At 40.7% G+C, this 15,253-nt stretch overlaps 2 protein-coding genes across 4 annotated transcripts in view; one reads left to right on the top strand and one right to left on the bottom strand.

Moving 5' to 3' along the window:
• Nucleotides 1-9,475, top strand: part of nfatc3b (nuclear factor of activated T cells 3b) — a 36,789-nt gene extending 27,314 nt beyond the window's left edge. The window contains exons 7-11 of the mRNA XM_062420717.1: nucleotides 613-753; nucleotides 850-905; nucleotides 2,410-2,821; nucleotides 3,162-3,542; nucleotides 8,705-9,475. Of these exons, the coding sequence (XP_062276701.1) occupies nucleotides 613-753; nucleotides 850-905; nucleotides 2,410-2,821; nucleotides 3,162-3,542; nucleotides 8,705-8,841 (1,127 nt within the window). The 3' untranslated portion in view covers nucleotides 8,842-9,475. The remainder of the gene's footprint in view (nucleotides 1-612; nucleotides 754-849; nucleotides 906-2,409; nucleotides 2,822-3,161; nucleotides 3,543-8,704) is intronic.
• A 744-nt stretch (nucleotides 9,476-10,219) lies between these two features.
• Nucleotides 10,220-12,923, bottom strand: pdcd2l (programmed cell death 2-like). 3 transcript variants are annotated; one of them, XM_062420478.1, is made up of 2 exons: nucleotides 12,432-12,923; nucleotides 10,220-10,945 (listed from the first exon to the last, which is right to left on the bottom strand). In XM_062420478.1, exons 1-2 carry the CDS (start codon nucleotides 12,916-12,918, stop codon nucleotides 10,293-10,295), a joined length of 1,140 nt encoding a protein of 379 aa, XP_062276462.1. In that variant the 5' UTR covers nucleotides 12,919-12,923; the 3' UTR covers nucleotides 10,220-10,292. The 3 variants fall into 3 exon arrangements, with proteins under 3 accessions (XP_062276462.1, XP_062276460.1, XP_062276459.1); XM_062420476.1 differs by having other exon boundaries at nucleotides 10,220-10,954; XM_062420475.1 differs by having other exon boundaries at nucleotides 10,220-10,957.
• Between the last annotated feature and the right edge of the window lie 2,330 nt (nucleotides 12,924-15,253).

The raw sequence follows: 15,253 nt of genomic DNA on the forward strand, positions 1-15,253 counted from the left end.
CCCTTTCTTCCTTCCTTCCTTTCCTTCCTCCCTTCCTTATTTCCTCCCTCCCTCCTTCTCTCTTTCTTTCCTACATCCTTCTTTCCTCCGTCCTTCCTTCCTTCCCTCCTTCCTTCTTCCTCCCTCCTTTCCTTCCTTCCTCCATTCGTTCCTTCCTTCCTCCCTTCTTCCTCCCTTCCTCCCTCCTTTCTTTCCTTCTTCCTCCCTTCCTTCCTCCCTTCTTTCTTTCCTTCCTTCCTCCCTCCTTTCCTTCCTCCCTTCTTCCTTAATTTCCTTCCCTCCTTCCTTCCTCCCTTCTTCCTCCCTTCCTCCCTCCTTTCCTTCCTTCTTCCTCCCTTCCTTCCTTCCTCCCTTCCTCCCTCCTTTCCTTCCTTCTTCCTCCCTTCCCTCCTCCCTTCCTTCCTTCCTTATTCCTCCCTTCCATCCTTCCTTCCTCCCTTCCTTCCTTCCTTTTTCCTCCCTTCCTTCCTTCTTCCTCCCTTCCTTCCTTGACTCGAGGACAACAGGAGGGTTAAAACTAATTAAATCTGTACTAAATGTGCCGACATCCTGCTTTAAATACCCGACCAATAACCCAGTGTTTGTGTGTTTTGTGTGTTTTTAATGTTTCAGCTCAGCGTTCGGGTCAGGAGCTTCCTCACGTTGACAGCTTCAGTCCGACCAGCTGCTCCGTAGACGGAGGAGACGAGCTGCTCATCACCGGATCCAACATCTGCACACAGTCCAAGGTGGTGTTCATGGAGAAAGGACAAGGTGAGACCGCTGAACCCTGACCTCTGAACTCTGAGCAGGTTTAAGTTATTAAAGGAGGTTTAAACCAACGTGTTTCTGTGACTGATTTCCTCTCAGATGGACGATCGCTGTGGGAGATTGACGCCAGAGTTTTACCTGAGAAAAGCAGCGGAGTGAGTAGAAATCTTATTTAAGATAATAGTGAAAAATGCCCGTTTTATTGTCCCACAGTCACAGCTGATTACTGTCATTATAAAGAAAATAATAAATCTTCACACATGAGAAGCTGAAACCAGTTTTTTCTTTAAGAATGATTAAAATTGGTTAAAGATTAACTTTCTGACTAATTGATTAATTGACATTTCGTTGCATCTTTATATTTATTAATGTAATATAAAAGTGCAGATTAAATCAGTATAAAACACGAGTCAACTGTGTACCATTCGAGCTGCGATTTACGTCATTAAATCATTAGTTACATTCATTTTGACACATTTCACTGAATCCAAAACAACAACCAGAAAGCAGCAACATGTGACTCAGACACCAGGCTGCAGGACCGGTTTAGGTAGATATCAAAGATACAGAAAGAGAGGAAACGGAATTAATCTGAAAAGGAAATCAAACTTTTACAGCAGCAACTGAACATTAATCACAAACCACAGAGAAACACACTGAGGCTAAATGTCATATAGTCTCTAAATAGACTGAAATGTAGAAAATATCTCACTTGGTATTATAGCTTGTATTGGTTTGCACTTACTTAGTATCCACCTTTTATAGAATAATAATAATAATTTAAAAAAAGAGCATTTCTATGTAAACACAGAACACACCACAGTTTAGAAAGAGAAGCAAAAATCCTCCTTTAATGTATAACAATAGAAAACTTAATGTTCTTTTGGTTTCCTTTTATAGGTTGTAGCTCCCAATGCAGGTGGATCCCAGCCTACCTGCATTGGGAGCTGCAGCGTGCAGACCTTTTTCTTGCTTTGCTAAGTAATCATCAGTAATGTGGAAATAATAACTAAGTGGATTAAAGGCAGATAACAGAACAATCTGTTAAACTCAGACAATCACATTTTTATTGTAATTCAGCCTTTAAAAGCAGGAAAAGACAATTATTCCATATCATGATATTACGATATTCACAATCTAAGACGATATCTATAAAATATCACAATATCTATATATTATTGATATAATATCGATGTATTGCCCAGCCCTACTTTATAGTGAACATGAGGTCTATTTTTTTTATTAAAAAAGAAATAAAAACATCAAATTATATTTTAGTTGCTTTCTGTGATTTGACGTGACGGTCAGTGACACATAAGTGTTGGCAAGATGAGCAATTCAAAAATTAAATATACATTTAGTATTTTTGTTGGTTTTATGTTTGTTGGTTAGGTGATCGTGTTAAAGCAGCTGTGATATATTGATCGTATTGATCGCTGAATCGAATCAAATTGAAATCGTTTTGTTACAGAAAACCATTGAATCGTCGCCATAGAAACGATTTAATAAATCAGAAACTTGTGTCTTCATGTCTGACTTCCTGTGGTGATTTGTTGCTATATAAATAAAGATTGATAGATTGACTGATTGATAGATTGATTGATTGATTGATTGATTGATTGATTGATTGATTGATTGATGGTTGTCTCTGTCCTGTAGTCCAGCATTGTGGTGGAAATCCCTCCTTACAATAAGAAGACGACGTGTTCGGTCCAGGTTCAGTTCTACATCTCCAACGGGAAGAGAAGAAGAAGTCTAACGCACACCTTCACCTACCTTCCCGGAGACCGACGCCACATGCTCGGAGCCGCCGCCGTTGCCGGGGTCGTCGCCGGGGCAACACTGGTCAAACAGGAGCGCTGGGAGCCGGACCACATCTCCCACAATGCACCTGGCTTCTGTCACGACCGAGCGCTCAGCCCAGATCTGGTTTATTACGACACCTTCAGCCTCCCGATGCATTGTGCTCCTGTTAGCCAGAGCGCTCCTCGTCTTCATCATCCTTCCCACACCTCCTTAATGTTTGCTCACACCTCCTCCTCCTCTTCCTCCTCCATCCCTCTCCACTCTTCCCCCCTCTTCCTCCATCCCTCTCCACAACTCCTCTTCCTCCTCCATCCCTCTCCACACCTCCTCCTCCATGCCTCTCCACACCTCCTCCTCTTCCTCCATCCCTCTCCACACCTCCTCCTCTCCCTCCTCCATCCCTCTCCACACCTCCTCCTCCATCCCTCTCCACACCTCCTCCTCTTCCTCCATCCCTATCCACACCTCTTCCTCCATCCCTCTCCACACCTCCTCCTCCTGCTCCTCCATCCCTCTCCACTCCTCCTCCTCTTCCTCCATCCCTCTCCACACCTCCTCCTCTTCCTCCTCCATCCCCTCTCAGACCTCCTCCATCCCCCATCAGACCTTGATCCCCCTCCAGAGCTTCTCCATCCCCCCTCAGACCTCCTCCCTGCCTCCCCAAACCTCCGCTGTGCCCCTGCAGAGCTTCACCATCCCGCCTCAGCCTCCCTCCTCTTCTTCCTCCTCCTCCTCCCTTCCTCCCCAATCCGCCTCCATCCCAATCCCTCCTCTCAGCTCCTCTGGGGGGCATCATCACAGGGATCAGTCGTCTCCGTGTCTGATCTCCAGGAGAGCCTTCGTGACCCCCACTGCCCCCGCTGTCGCCCCCGTCGTCGTCACCGCTGCCCCCCCGAAGGAGTCGAGAGGGGCGCTGAGCATCAAACAGGAGCCGCAGGAGCCGAATCCTGCATCTCTGGGCCTCCAGGAGATCACACTGGATGATGGTAGGAAGTTTAAAACATCAACCTGTCTTAAAGCTACCCTTACCTTTGTTACATTTTTACACATTTTTTTGTTTAGGTTAAAATGCTATTAATATTAATAAGGTAATGGCTCTAAAATGTTAGAGAGATCCACCAGGCATAGAAACTAAACTTTATTCCATTCTCATAATATTCTGTGAAAACTCTGACCAATCATATCATTCGGTCCGAATGTAGAGAGTGACTGCGTGTGTGTGTGTGTGTTTGTGTGACTATAAATGCAGCGCATGTGAGAGCACAGCGTCCTTATAACTCTGTGATACCGCTTATTAGACCGATCGCACTGGTAAAAGTGGCTTTCCAGGAAAAAAGTGTAGTGTAACCCCCCCCCCGCTGAAATGACTTTCTGCAGGTTGGGACGTCTGCGGAGGGGAAGGGAGTGCGGGGGTGGGACATAGGAGGGAGGAGGGGTTGTTGCTGTTCAAGTTTTGTGAAATGCAAGAAAGGTAAAAGTCGCAGTAGTTTAAACATATTTAGTGAGCTGATTCTCTGATATCATAAAGTAGTTTTAAAGTTTTATGGCAAAATTAACAAAGTCTGCAACTCGAATTTCTTTGTGCTGTTTTTTTAAACCAGCAGCAGATGACCTCAGTGTTTGTTCACCATCATAAATAAATAAATATAACCAAATGTTTCCTTTAAAATCATTAAATATTAAAGTTCAGAGGTAGAGAAACCAAACAAGGGAAGTCGTGTTTATGTCACGCAGTCAAATTCATGATGAAGGTTTTTATTGTTCTTTTTTAAAGAGGGGAATATAAAGTGTAGCAACAGAAGCAGAGATATCATCATCATCTGGTTTGTTTACTTTTGTCTCGCTGACATGAAACCACAATGCAAATCAACCTGTTGTTATTCTAACAGCAGCTAACGTAGAGCGGCTAACGTAGAGCGGCTAACGTAGAGCAGCTAACGTAGCCTGAAGCATACATTAGGTTTAATGAAGTAATAACACGAAGAACAACAATACAACAGAAACTAATGGACAGATGGTAACTATGAAAACATCAAGAAAGGAGGAGAAGGGATAAATAAATATATAAAATGAAAGTTAATTAAAAAACAGTGCAGTCCATATTCTGAGATTGTTACACAGCCAAAATACATCATACTGTCACCACAGAATATAAAAGAGAATATATATGAAAATATATAAACTGTTTTATATCGTGAGCTGATTATTAAAACTAAGACTGAGATTAATATCGATTATTTGGGTGTTTTTAACTGGAAGGAACTAGTTTCACTGTGTGTGTGTGTGTGTGTGTGTGTGTGTGTGTGTGTGTGTGTGTGTGTGTGTGTGTGTGTGTGTGTGTGAGTGTGAGTGTGTTGGGGGGGGGTGTGTGAGTGTGTGTGATGTTGGTTATGTATGTGTCGGACCTGTCTGTGTGTGTGTGTGCGTCTCTCTGAATGTGTGTGTGTGAGTGTGTGTGTTTGTGTGTGTGTGTGTGTGTGTGTGTGTCTCTCTCTCTCTATGTATGTGTGAATGTGTGTGTGTGTGTGTGTGTGTGTGTGTGTGTGTGCGTCTCTGTATGTATGTGTGTGTGTGTGTGTGTATGCGTGCGCCTCTCTGTATGTGGGTGTGTGCGTCTGTGTGTGTGTGTCTTTGTATGTGTGTGGGTCTGTGTGTGTGTGTGTCTGTGTGTGTGTGTCTTTGTATGTGTGCGTGCGTGAGTGTGTGTGTGTGTGGGGGGGGTGCGTCTCTTTATGTGTGTGTGTGGGTGTGTGTGTGTGTGTGATGTTGGTTATTTATATGTCGGGCCTGTCTGTGTGTGTGTTTCTCTCTGATCTGGGTTTAATAATAGCCGTGTGTGTGAGTGAATGTGTGAATGTATATATGTGTGTGTGTGTGTGTGTGTGTGTGTGTGTGTGTGTGTGTGTGTGTGTGTGTGTGAGTGAATGTGTGAATGTATATATGTGTGTATGTGTGTGTGTGTGTGTGTGTGTGTGTGTGTGTGTGTGTGTGTGTGTGTGTGTGTGTGTGTGTGTGTGTGCGCTGGTTGATACAGTCGGGGGTTATATCTGTTGCAGTTGGCAGCAGCAGCTGTCGTAATAACCTCTGACCTCCTCCTGTGCAGTACAAATATCAGCCTCACGGTGGCGCTAGAGGAGATCACAGGAAGAATTATATAGTTAATAATAAATAGTTGTTAAAATATTTCAATTTGGACTCAAAAACTTTGACTTTTTAAACTAAAATAATCTCAGTTTTAACCTGTAAATCACTGCTGACCACACAGTACTGTATTAAAGGACGAGTTCACCGTGTTTCCTTCCTCTCTGTAATGATTCCTCCTCTCTGTAATGATTCCTCCTCTCTGTAATGATTCCTCCTCTCTGTAATGATTCCTCCTCTCTGTAAAGATTCTTCCTCTCTGTAATCTTTCCTCCTGTTCATACTGACTATTAAAACCTTCTAATGTGCTTTCAGTGTAAAGTGATGGAGGACTAAATCATTATAAAGTAGATGATCAGCTTCTATTGAGCTTCATCAGTGTGAGTTAGTCATATCAAGTGATATCTGACACATTTACAGTCTTTTTAGAATCAGATTCCCTCTTAGTGTTTCCTGTTGAGCTGTGCTGGAAGTATAGGAACACAAAGAGGACAAGAGTCTTTATTTCTTTCTCTCTTTCTTTATGTTTCCTCACCTTCCTCCTTCTTTGTTTATTTCCTTTTTCTTTATTTCCTCATCTTCCTCCTTTCTTTCTGTCTTTGTTTCTTTCTTACTTACTTTTTTCTTTCTTCCTTCCTTTCTTTCTTTGTTTGTTTGCTTCTTTTTTCCTCATCTTCCTCCTTTCTTTCTTATTTTGTCATGCTTTCTTTTCTTTCTTTCCTCATGTTCTTCCTCCTTTCTTTCTTTTCTTTCTTTTTCCTTCTTTGTTTGTTTGTTTGCTTCTTTCTGTCTTTCTCTCTTTTTTTCTTTCTTTCATTCTTTTTTTCTTTCTTTCTTTCTTTCTTTCTTCCTGTCTTTCTTTCTTTCTGTCTTTCTTTCTTTCTTTCTTTCTTTCTCTCTCTTCCTTTCTTTCTTTCTTTTTTTCTTTCTTTCTTTCTGTCTTTCTTTCTTTCTTTCACTCATTCAGACGACTGAAGCTTCATATTAGCTTCAGATCAACTTTTAAATCCATGTTTCCACAGAAGGAGGACTGTGGGTTTAGTCCTCCATCACTTCCATTGTAAACATTATGAAGGATCTTCTAATGGTCAGTATGAACAGGAGGAATCATTACAGTAAACATTATGAAGGGATCTTCTAATGGTCAGTATGAACAGGAGGAATCATTACAGTAAACATTATGAAGGGATCTTCTAATGGTCAGTATGAACAGGAGGAATCATTACAGTAAACATGATGAAGGGATCTTCTAATAGTCAGTAAGAACAGGAGGAATCATTACAGAGAGAAACAGCTTTAACGATCATCAGAGCAGCTGACATTTACACTGATCTTCATCTCTGTGATGATACATATCAGCCGTGGTTTGGGTGTGTGTGTGGGGGGGGGGGGGTGTCGTGGGTGCAGCATGATGGTGGTGGTGACAGTTTTGGGTGTTGGTTTGCTTCTTGAGCTTCAGGTTTCACAGCCCAGCTATGAATAGACTGAATGGAGCCACTTGCTGCTCTGCAAATAGACTGTGTGTGTTTGCAGCAGCTTTACTACCGCCATGATGAATAATCATAATAAACACAAGTTGTCACCTTCGGCTCGAGTGCTGACGTATAACGTGGAATCACTTACTGCTGAATAATGTAGTAGTTAGTAATTAAAAGCCAGTTAATCTCTTTCACAGCCAGAAACACTTGATATTCATTAATGTGTGTAAAGCTGCAGGTTACAGTTTGAGTGCAGCGGCGCCCTCATGTGGCTCTGCAGGGAACTGCAGGAGTCAAGTCATCTCCTCCTGCTTTCCTGCATTTGGACTTTTATTTAAAATGTACAGCATGTTGTTTAAGTTCATGTCTGATCAGTAATTTGAACATAAATCTATCACAGCATAGAGGAAACTGTGAACAGCTCATCAACGTCTCACAGAAGCTTTTTAAGATAATATATTCCTTTATTAGTCCCATGATGGGGAAAGTTACAGTGTTATAGCAGCAAAAATTAGAGCATCAATAAAAAAGAATTAAGAACAATAAATAATAAATACAGAAGCAATAAAAAGAAGAAGTAGGAAAAAATATAGTAAAAAGTGAATATATAAAACCTGAATAATACCTGAAATCTGAAAAATTGATATTGCACAGTAGTGTATATTTAAAAGTGCAGTTTGATATGTTTTTATTTTTTTTAAAGTCACAATTTTTAGATTTTATGATATTTTAACCTCCCTAAACGTCTTAAAAACCGCTCAGTAACGCCTCACTAACCATGAATCAACCCTTAAATGAAACTTTCAGATTTGAGCCTGAAAGTTTCTTAATCTTACATAAACAAACTGACAAAAACATAACTCAAGGGTCATTTATCTCCACAGATCTCACCAAAAGGGCTGAAAGCTAAAAAAAAATAAATAAAAAAAAAAGCAAGCGAACGCACCATCAATTAAGAATATTTAGTTGTTAAAACCAGAGCTCAATCAATAAAATGTTAGAAAAAAGGGGAAAATGTTCATCAGTGTTTCTTAAAACCGAAGATGAAGTCATCAAATGTTTTATCCACAATTCAAACATATTCAGTTCAACACAGAGGAATTAAGACATCAGAAATATTCATATTTAAGAAGCTGGAATCAGAGACGTGGTAATTGTATGTTTTAATGTTACCATGTGTTTACTATTATTGGGTTTTATTTTTATTTCTCAAATTGCATGTTTTTTATGATTTTTGTTTCCAATTCTTACTGTTAAATGTTTATTTTATGTAAAGCACATTGAGTTGTCATTGTCTATGAAATGCTCTCTATAAATAATCTTTATTTATAGAAAGCATTTCATACACACCTTGCCTAGAAAACACAATCAATAAAAGCATTGTAGAGAAAAAAAAACTAAATTAATGTGATGAGGTCAGCGCAGTAACAGAAGGATTTGGGGCGGCAACTGAAATCTGAGATGTGTGTATCAATAAATCTAAATATTCTAAATAATTGAATCTGTTGCTTCTGTTTTATTTGTTGCAGTGAACGAGATCATCGACCGGGACATCTGCAGCCTGAGCAGCGTCGTCCAGCCCGACCAGTTCGACCAGTACCACCAGTACGACTGGGAGCACAAGTCTGGTGACGCCGCCTTACCGTTCTGTGGAGGTCCTCAGTAGACACGGACCCCCCTCTTCCCCGGTTCTCCTCCTCCTCCTGTGAGAAAGAGAGAGAGGATCGAACCGGCGGTGCATCAAACTCTTCAAAGTGCCTGAAATCCAATCAGCAGCCTCGTCCTCGTTAATCAGGGTCACATGACGTCAGATTTCTCAGGAAGTAAAAAAAAAAAAAAAGCGAAGACAAACTGGTCATTACCTCACCACCACGCTGACTAAACCAAAGATTTTTCTAACTGGTCTCGACTGAATTGGACGAACTGTAAGAAAACAAGAAAAAGAGAAAGAAAAAAAAAAAAGGAAGAAAAAAAAACCAAACATCATCAAAGAGGCTAAATATAAAATCCTGATGTTATTTATTGGCCAGTTAATTAATGAATAAATCTATTTTTGATACTCTGGAGCTCATCCAGTAAAAAACTAAACCTCCTCTTATAGCTGATTATTACATTTTTTTATAGCTTGGTTTTAAACTCTGTACGGTTTACATTTCCTTCCCTGAATTATTACATTATTACATTATTACTGCTGTTCAACCTGAACTGGGCTTTTTTTTGTTGTTTTTTTTTTGGTTTGACGCTTTAAAAAAGACACTGAATTATAGAAATGTATCGTAAAGGTTGAAGTAAAAACAGAAATTTAAATATATAACGTGTGTTCTGATGATTTTTATACCAAGAGATTAAAAAGTGTGAGAAGTTTATTTTTTTAGTCGGAGGTCAAAGGCTGGTTATATATTAATGAGCTGCAGGACCGAAAACATTAAATGTTATTAAAGGTAAATCTATTCTGCACTGAATCACACAGAGAGAAAAAACAAGATAATTCATCCTAATTATTACAAAAACTAGATTTTAATGAGATTTAAGGATAAAACTGAAATATTTTGGATCCAAACCAACAATGAACTGATCTACTAACAAGTATAATGTGTGTATCTAAAGTCTAATATATCTTATTCCTCTGTTTTTGTCCAGGAACTATTATATTAGGGCCTAATATTCATTGTTCAAAATTGGGGGAAATCCCACCTTAAATTCTTCACATAGGGGGGATTTTATATCTGTGTGTGTGTGTGTGTGTGTGTACAATATTATATAGTAATTAGTATTTATATATTAGTATAAATCAGGAGAGTCAAACTCATTTTCATTCAAGGTCCACATACAGAACAATACACAGGACTGGACCATTAAAAAGATGGAAGGAAGAAAAGATGGAAGGAAGAGAAGACAGGAAGGAAAGGTGGAAGGAAGAAAAGATGGAAGGAAGGAAGGAAGGAGAAGACAGGAAGGAAAGGTGGAAGGAAGGAAGACAAGATGGAAGGAAGGAAGGAGAAGACAGGCAATGTCATGCACAAAGAAAGAACCAAAACCAAATCTGATTTCTTGTTTTTTATGGCATGTTTTCGGTTTTATTGCACAAATGGTTAAAATAAGACTAGTGGGTCTGAGTCATTTAAACAGCTGCTGGTCCGGATCCATCTGAACGAAGCAGAACTCTTCCACAGGTGAGTCTGATCCGCTGGTCCAGCAGCTGTTAGTGCAGGTGTAAACAAGCACCGTCCCAAACTCCAGCTCCACCTCTGCACTCCCCCCGCCGCCGGCGCACTCCAACTCCCCCCGCAGCAGACTGACCAGCGCCGGCATCAGCTGCAGCTCAAACGTCCTTCCCCCCCCGCAGGAGCCGCACCTTGACACCACCTGATCCAGGTTGGACGGCGGCTCGGAGATGAAGAGAGGTTTCCCTCTGCGGCAGTAACGAAGGATCTGCTGAGGACACGACGAGATCTTCTTCATGAATCTGGAGAAGACGGCGTCTCCGTGCCGAGCTTTGGTCTTCTCGTACTTCTCCGCTCCGCCGCCGCTGCTTCCCTCCTCATCATCATCTCCCATGTCTCCCACCTTCACCCCTTCTCTCCTCTCGTACTCCTTCAGCAGCTTTTGGGCGTGATCCAGCTCGCCGTCCTCCCCGTACAGGTCCGACTCCTCCACCACGCTGACGAAGAACGGCCGGAAGACGGGAGGAGCGACGTCGTCGTCCTCCTCCTGAGATTCAGCCAGACGGAGATCCTGAAGTCTGCTGCTGACGTCCGTCTCACTTCCTGCTGAACTTCCTGCTGAGAAATAGAAGAAGAAAAAATGAAATATCAGATTTATAACACTATATCATTTCATATATTATCAATTAAACCTCTAAATAAGATGAGTCTAGTCCAGGGGGGTCAAACATGAGGCTTGTGGGCCAGAACCGGCCCGTCGGGGGGTTCAATCTGGCCGACTTCCCTTCCTTCCTTCATGTCTTCCTTTCCTTCCTTTCTCTTTTTTCCCTTTTTCCTTCCCTCCATCTTTCCTTCCTTCATGTCTTCTTTTCCTTCATCCTTCCTGTCTTCTTTTCATTCCTTCCTTCCCTCCATCTTTTCTTCCTATCTTCTTTTCCTTCCTTCCTTTCTGTCTTCTTTTCCTCCCTCCCTCTTTTAATGATCCGGCCCACATGAGGTCACACTGAACTGTATTTGGCCCTTGAATGAAAAGGAGTCCGATCCCTCTGGTCTAATCAATAAATGTTAGGAAATTATAGAAAAAAAGCCAGTTTCAATTTCCTAAAGCTCAACGGGACTTATTGAAATCTCTCACTTTATTTTAAGTTATTACACAAAGGTAATAATACATGCAGAACATTGAGATTAGGAAAAGAGGAATGTGCAATGGGAGCCAATAAAACCAATAAAGGTGAAGAAATACAGACAAAAGCTATAAAAAAAAAATCATGAATAATTAAGGTTTTATAAGCGTAACAAGGAAAGTGACAATTTACAGATGCAGGGAAAATGTTAGTGAGAGCCGTTATGATGTTTATAATAGTTTACAATCATATAAAACAGATAAAATATTCACATTTGAGAAGCTGGAACTTCTTAAACTATACTTGATTATCAAATTAGTTTCCAGTTATTTCTAATTTTATTCTCACTTTTCAAGAAGGATGAAAAATAGTGATTTACAGGAGTTAATATTAACTTGAGAAGTGATTCAGTTTGTTTTCATGTTCTTTTTGCCCCCTAGTGGTGAACATTTTTTACTGCAGCTTTAAGAGGAGGAAATTTTTCTGTTCTTTTTTTCCCTTCTTTCTTTCATTTTCCTTCTTTCTTTCTTTTTCCTTGTCTTTCTTTCATTTTCCTTCCTTATTTTCTTTCCTCATCTCCCTCCTTCTTGTTCTTTCTTCATATTCTTCTTCCTCTTTCTTTCTTTTCTTTTCTTACTTTCCTTCTTTTCTTTCTTACTTTTTCTTTATTTTATTTTCCTTCTTTGTTTGTTTCTTCTTTATTTCTGTCTTTCTTTCTTTGTTTTTCCTTTTTTTCCCTCATCTTCCTTTCTTTCTCTCTTTCTTTCCTCCTCCTCCTCCTTGTTCTTTCTTTCTGTCTATCTTTCTTTCTTTCAGTCTTTTTGTCTGTCTCTCTTTCTTCATGTGTTCTTTTCCTTCCTGTCTTCTTTTCCTTCCTAACATCCTCTCATCCCTCCTTCCTTCCCTCTTTTTAATGACCTGGCCCACATGAGGTCATATTGGGATGTATGTATATTATTAAATCTTACCTTCTATCTGAGGAGCTGCTTTCTCCTCCTCAACTTTACTTTCCTTCTTCACTCCTCCTCCTCCTCCTCCCCATCCATCATCCTCCTCTTCCTCCATCCCCCAGTCATCAGCGGCTTCACACCAGTCAGTGGCCGACCGAGGCGCCTCCTGAGCCGGATCGGGCCTGCTGGATGTCTCCTCCACCTCCAGACACTGAGAGCGGAGCACCGTCCAGCAGTCTGCCCGGCCGCTGCACCCTGAAGCCGGGCATGCGAACAGGTGGAGGGTCCGGTGGTATGGAGACTCATGCAGGGGGCAATACACCTGAACCACGTGTGATAGGGGGGCTCTGCAGCGGGCACAGCGGGGCAGCTGCAGGGGGGCAACTAGGCACCAGTCAGGCCCCCCTCCCACTTTATTAGTCAGATAAGAGGACTGGTGTCTCTTAGGGTCCAACTCTCCATCACACAGACCCAGCAGAGTCACAGTCTGAGCGGCTGAAGTCATCTCACATGTTTGACACACAGCGACCGGAAGAGACTTTTAGCTTCAGAGGTGCTCCACCAAAATAAAGCCGACAGTAAACGAGAATGTTTTTTTTTATTGGCTAGGTGCATTTACTGCCACCTACTGGACTGGAGTGTGAAGAATGAGATGGCCAGAACTATTAAAAAATAATTGAATAAATACATTTTTTAAAAACAAACAAACCTATATCCTATAGTCTATTTCCTATACCGGTGTCCTTTAAATATGTAATTAAAACTCTCAACCCTTCTTGTGATGTACTCCCTAACAGATTCCCTAAAGTCAATTCCAGCTTTTCTTTTCCCAACATTTGGATCACCTCATGATGTTCCTCCCTGTGAGAAAAAATGTGTAGGGTGGATTAAGGTAGTGTGGGACACTTTTATTGCAAAAAACTGACTTGTGTAGGGGAGAATGGGTTTGGTAGTCACACTTTTTACTTTCCTTTTGAATCCCTCATAAACTGTATACTGAATAGATTCCCTTTTGATATGTAATGAAAGCCTAAAGTGTCAGGTAGGAATAAAGTGGTTTTACTCTCCTTCAGCTGATTCTGTTTAAAAGATATGAACCGTCAAATATGTCTTGTGCACTTGTGGCAACCGTCCCCATCGTGGGGTTGGTGGACACACACTATGAGGTTGGTTGTCTCTGAGTTATTTTAATGGAGAACAATCTAAAATGTAGATAATCCTAAAAAATATTTTGAATGTTTAGTTTGATTGAAATACAACAACGTAACACATCTCCTGCATCAAGAGAACATAAACAGGAAATATCATTCTTAAAAGTGCATTTTTAATCCTTATATAACAATATTGTGCATTTTCACCTCTCTGACTGCTCTGAGCTTCACATCTGGAGGAGTCTGGATCTTTGTTTGTCTTCCTGACAAAGTTCATGTTCATATTTCTCTCTAAAAAGAAAGAAAGAACTAGATATATCACACTATATATGTATACCATATATATATTTAAAAAAACCTACCTAACTATCGCTCTCTATAATAATTACTATGAGCTTACAGTGAGTTTATAATAATTATTATGAATTCATTGTGTAAAAGCCTAGAAGAGAAACACTGAAGAGTTGGATATTTAAATTTTCACATTAAAAAAATGTTTCAGCTATTTCAACAATGATGGGATGGTTGTAACACGTTTTAAAGAAAGTGTTTCAACCATCCCAAGTCACAGATTATTCTCTGTCCTTCTCCATTTTTTTCTTCTTCAGTGTACTCAGACAGTGGGAGAGGAAAACGAACATCAGATGACATGAGGCAGGTAAAGTCAGTGAGGTCAATCAGCAAAGGCTTCTCTATATGGCATGTGACACTTTGCAGACACTGCAAAAACTTTGCAAAACGTCAGAGAACAAGGTTCAGGCAAGCTGCCAGCGTGTACAGTACAGTAAATATCTCAGCCATTATTAAGTGTGATCATGTGGGCGATCACAGCAGTCGTAAAGTCTTCACTGTACAGCAAGATTAGGGGTTGACTGGTTACCTGATTGAGGCAGCAGACTTATACTATGGACTCACTCCACACATGGTTGGCCTACTGAGCATCTGACAGGTGCAGGTAAGAGTAAGTAGGAGCTGGTTACTATTGTCTGTATCATCTCCACTGCAACACTGACGCAGATACACACACTCCAGTTCACGTTTCATCATTTTACACAAACATAGTGTGCATGCTTGTTGGTTTATTAATTGTCAAACATCTTCCTGGAACTTTATGTGGATTATAATGTGCAGCTGGAGGTTTCCGCTCCTGTGTTTGTGTCAGTAGGTATTATCAGATGATGTTCTCTAAGACAGCTCTCCTAATGTTACAAGGATCCACACCACTAATATTGTTGCTTTTTAGCCAGTTCTTTTTGTTTTTGGTGAACCACAAGAAGATGTTTTGGCACATGCACAATAAACTTATTTAGATGCATATTTTGGAGAGTGGTCTCAATTTTAAATTCTTCAATCTTGCTGTTACAATTTACCTCAGGTTATGTTACAACATACTCTGGTAGTGGAGTGGGTTGTAACAATGGCACTTCTTGCATTTGACATCAAATATGGAAATATGGTCATATAGTTGGAGAAGTTGAAAACCTTCCATCCTTCCTTCCTTCCTTCCTTCCTCCCTTCCCTCCTTCCATCCTCCCTTCCTTACTCCTTTCCTTCCTTCTTCCTCCCTTTCTTCCTTGACTCGAGGACAACAGGAGGGTTAAAGAGTCACTGAATTGCAACACACACACAGACACACACACACACACAAACAGGTGACTATCAGTAAAGAAGGGTGGAGCAGACAGGTAT

Source organism: Scomber scombrus, chromosome 6 (assembly GCF_963691925.1).
Source record: "Scomber scombrus chromosome 6, fScoSco1.1, whole genome shotgun sequence".
Lineage (NCBI taxonomy): Eukaryota > Metazoa > Chordata > Actinopteri > Scombriformes > Scombridae > Scomber > Scomber scombrus.

Excerpts from the sequence above, each read along its gene's own strand:
- pdcd2l (XM_062420475.1), bottom strand. The coding sequence starts at position 12,918 with ATGACTTCAGCCGCTCAGACTGTGACTCTGCTGGGTCTGTGTGATGGA. Across the intron at positions 10,958-12,431 it reads AGCAGCTCCTCAGATAGAAG|CAGGAAGTTCAGCAGGAAGT; the intron begins GTAAGATTTAAT and ends TCTATTTCTCAG.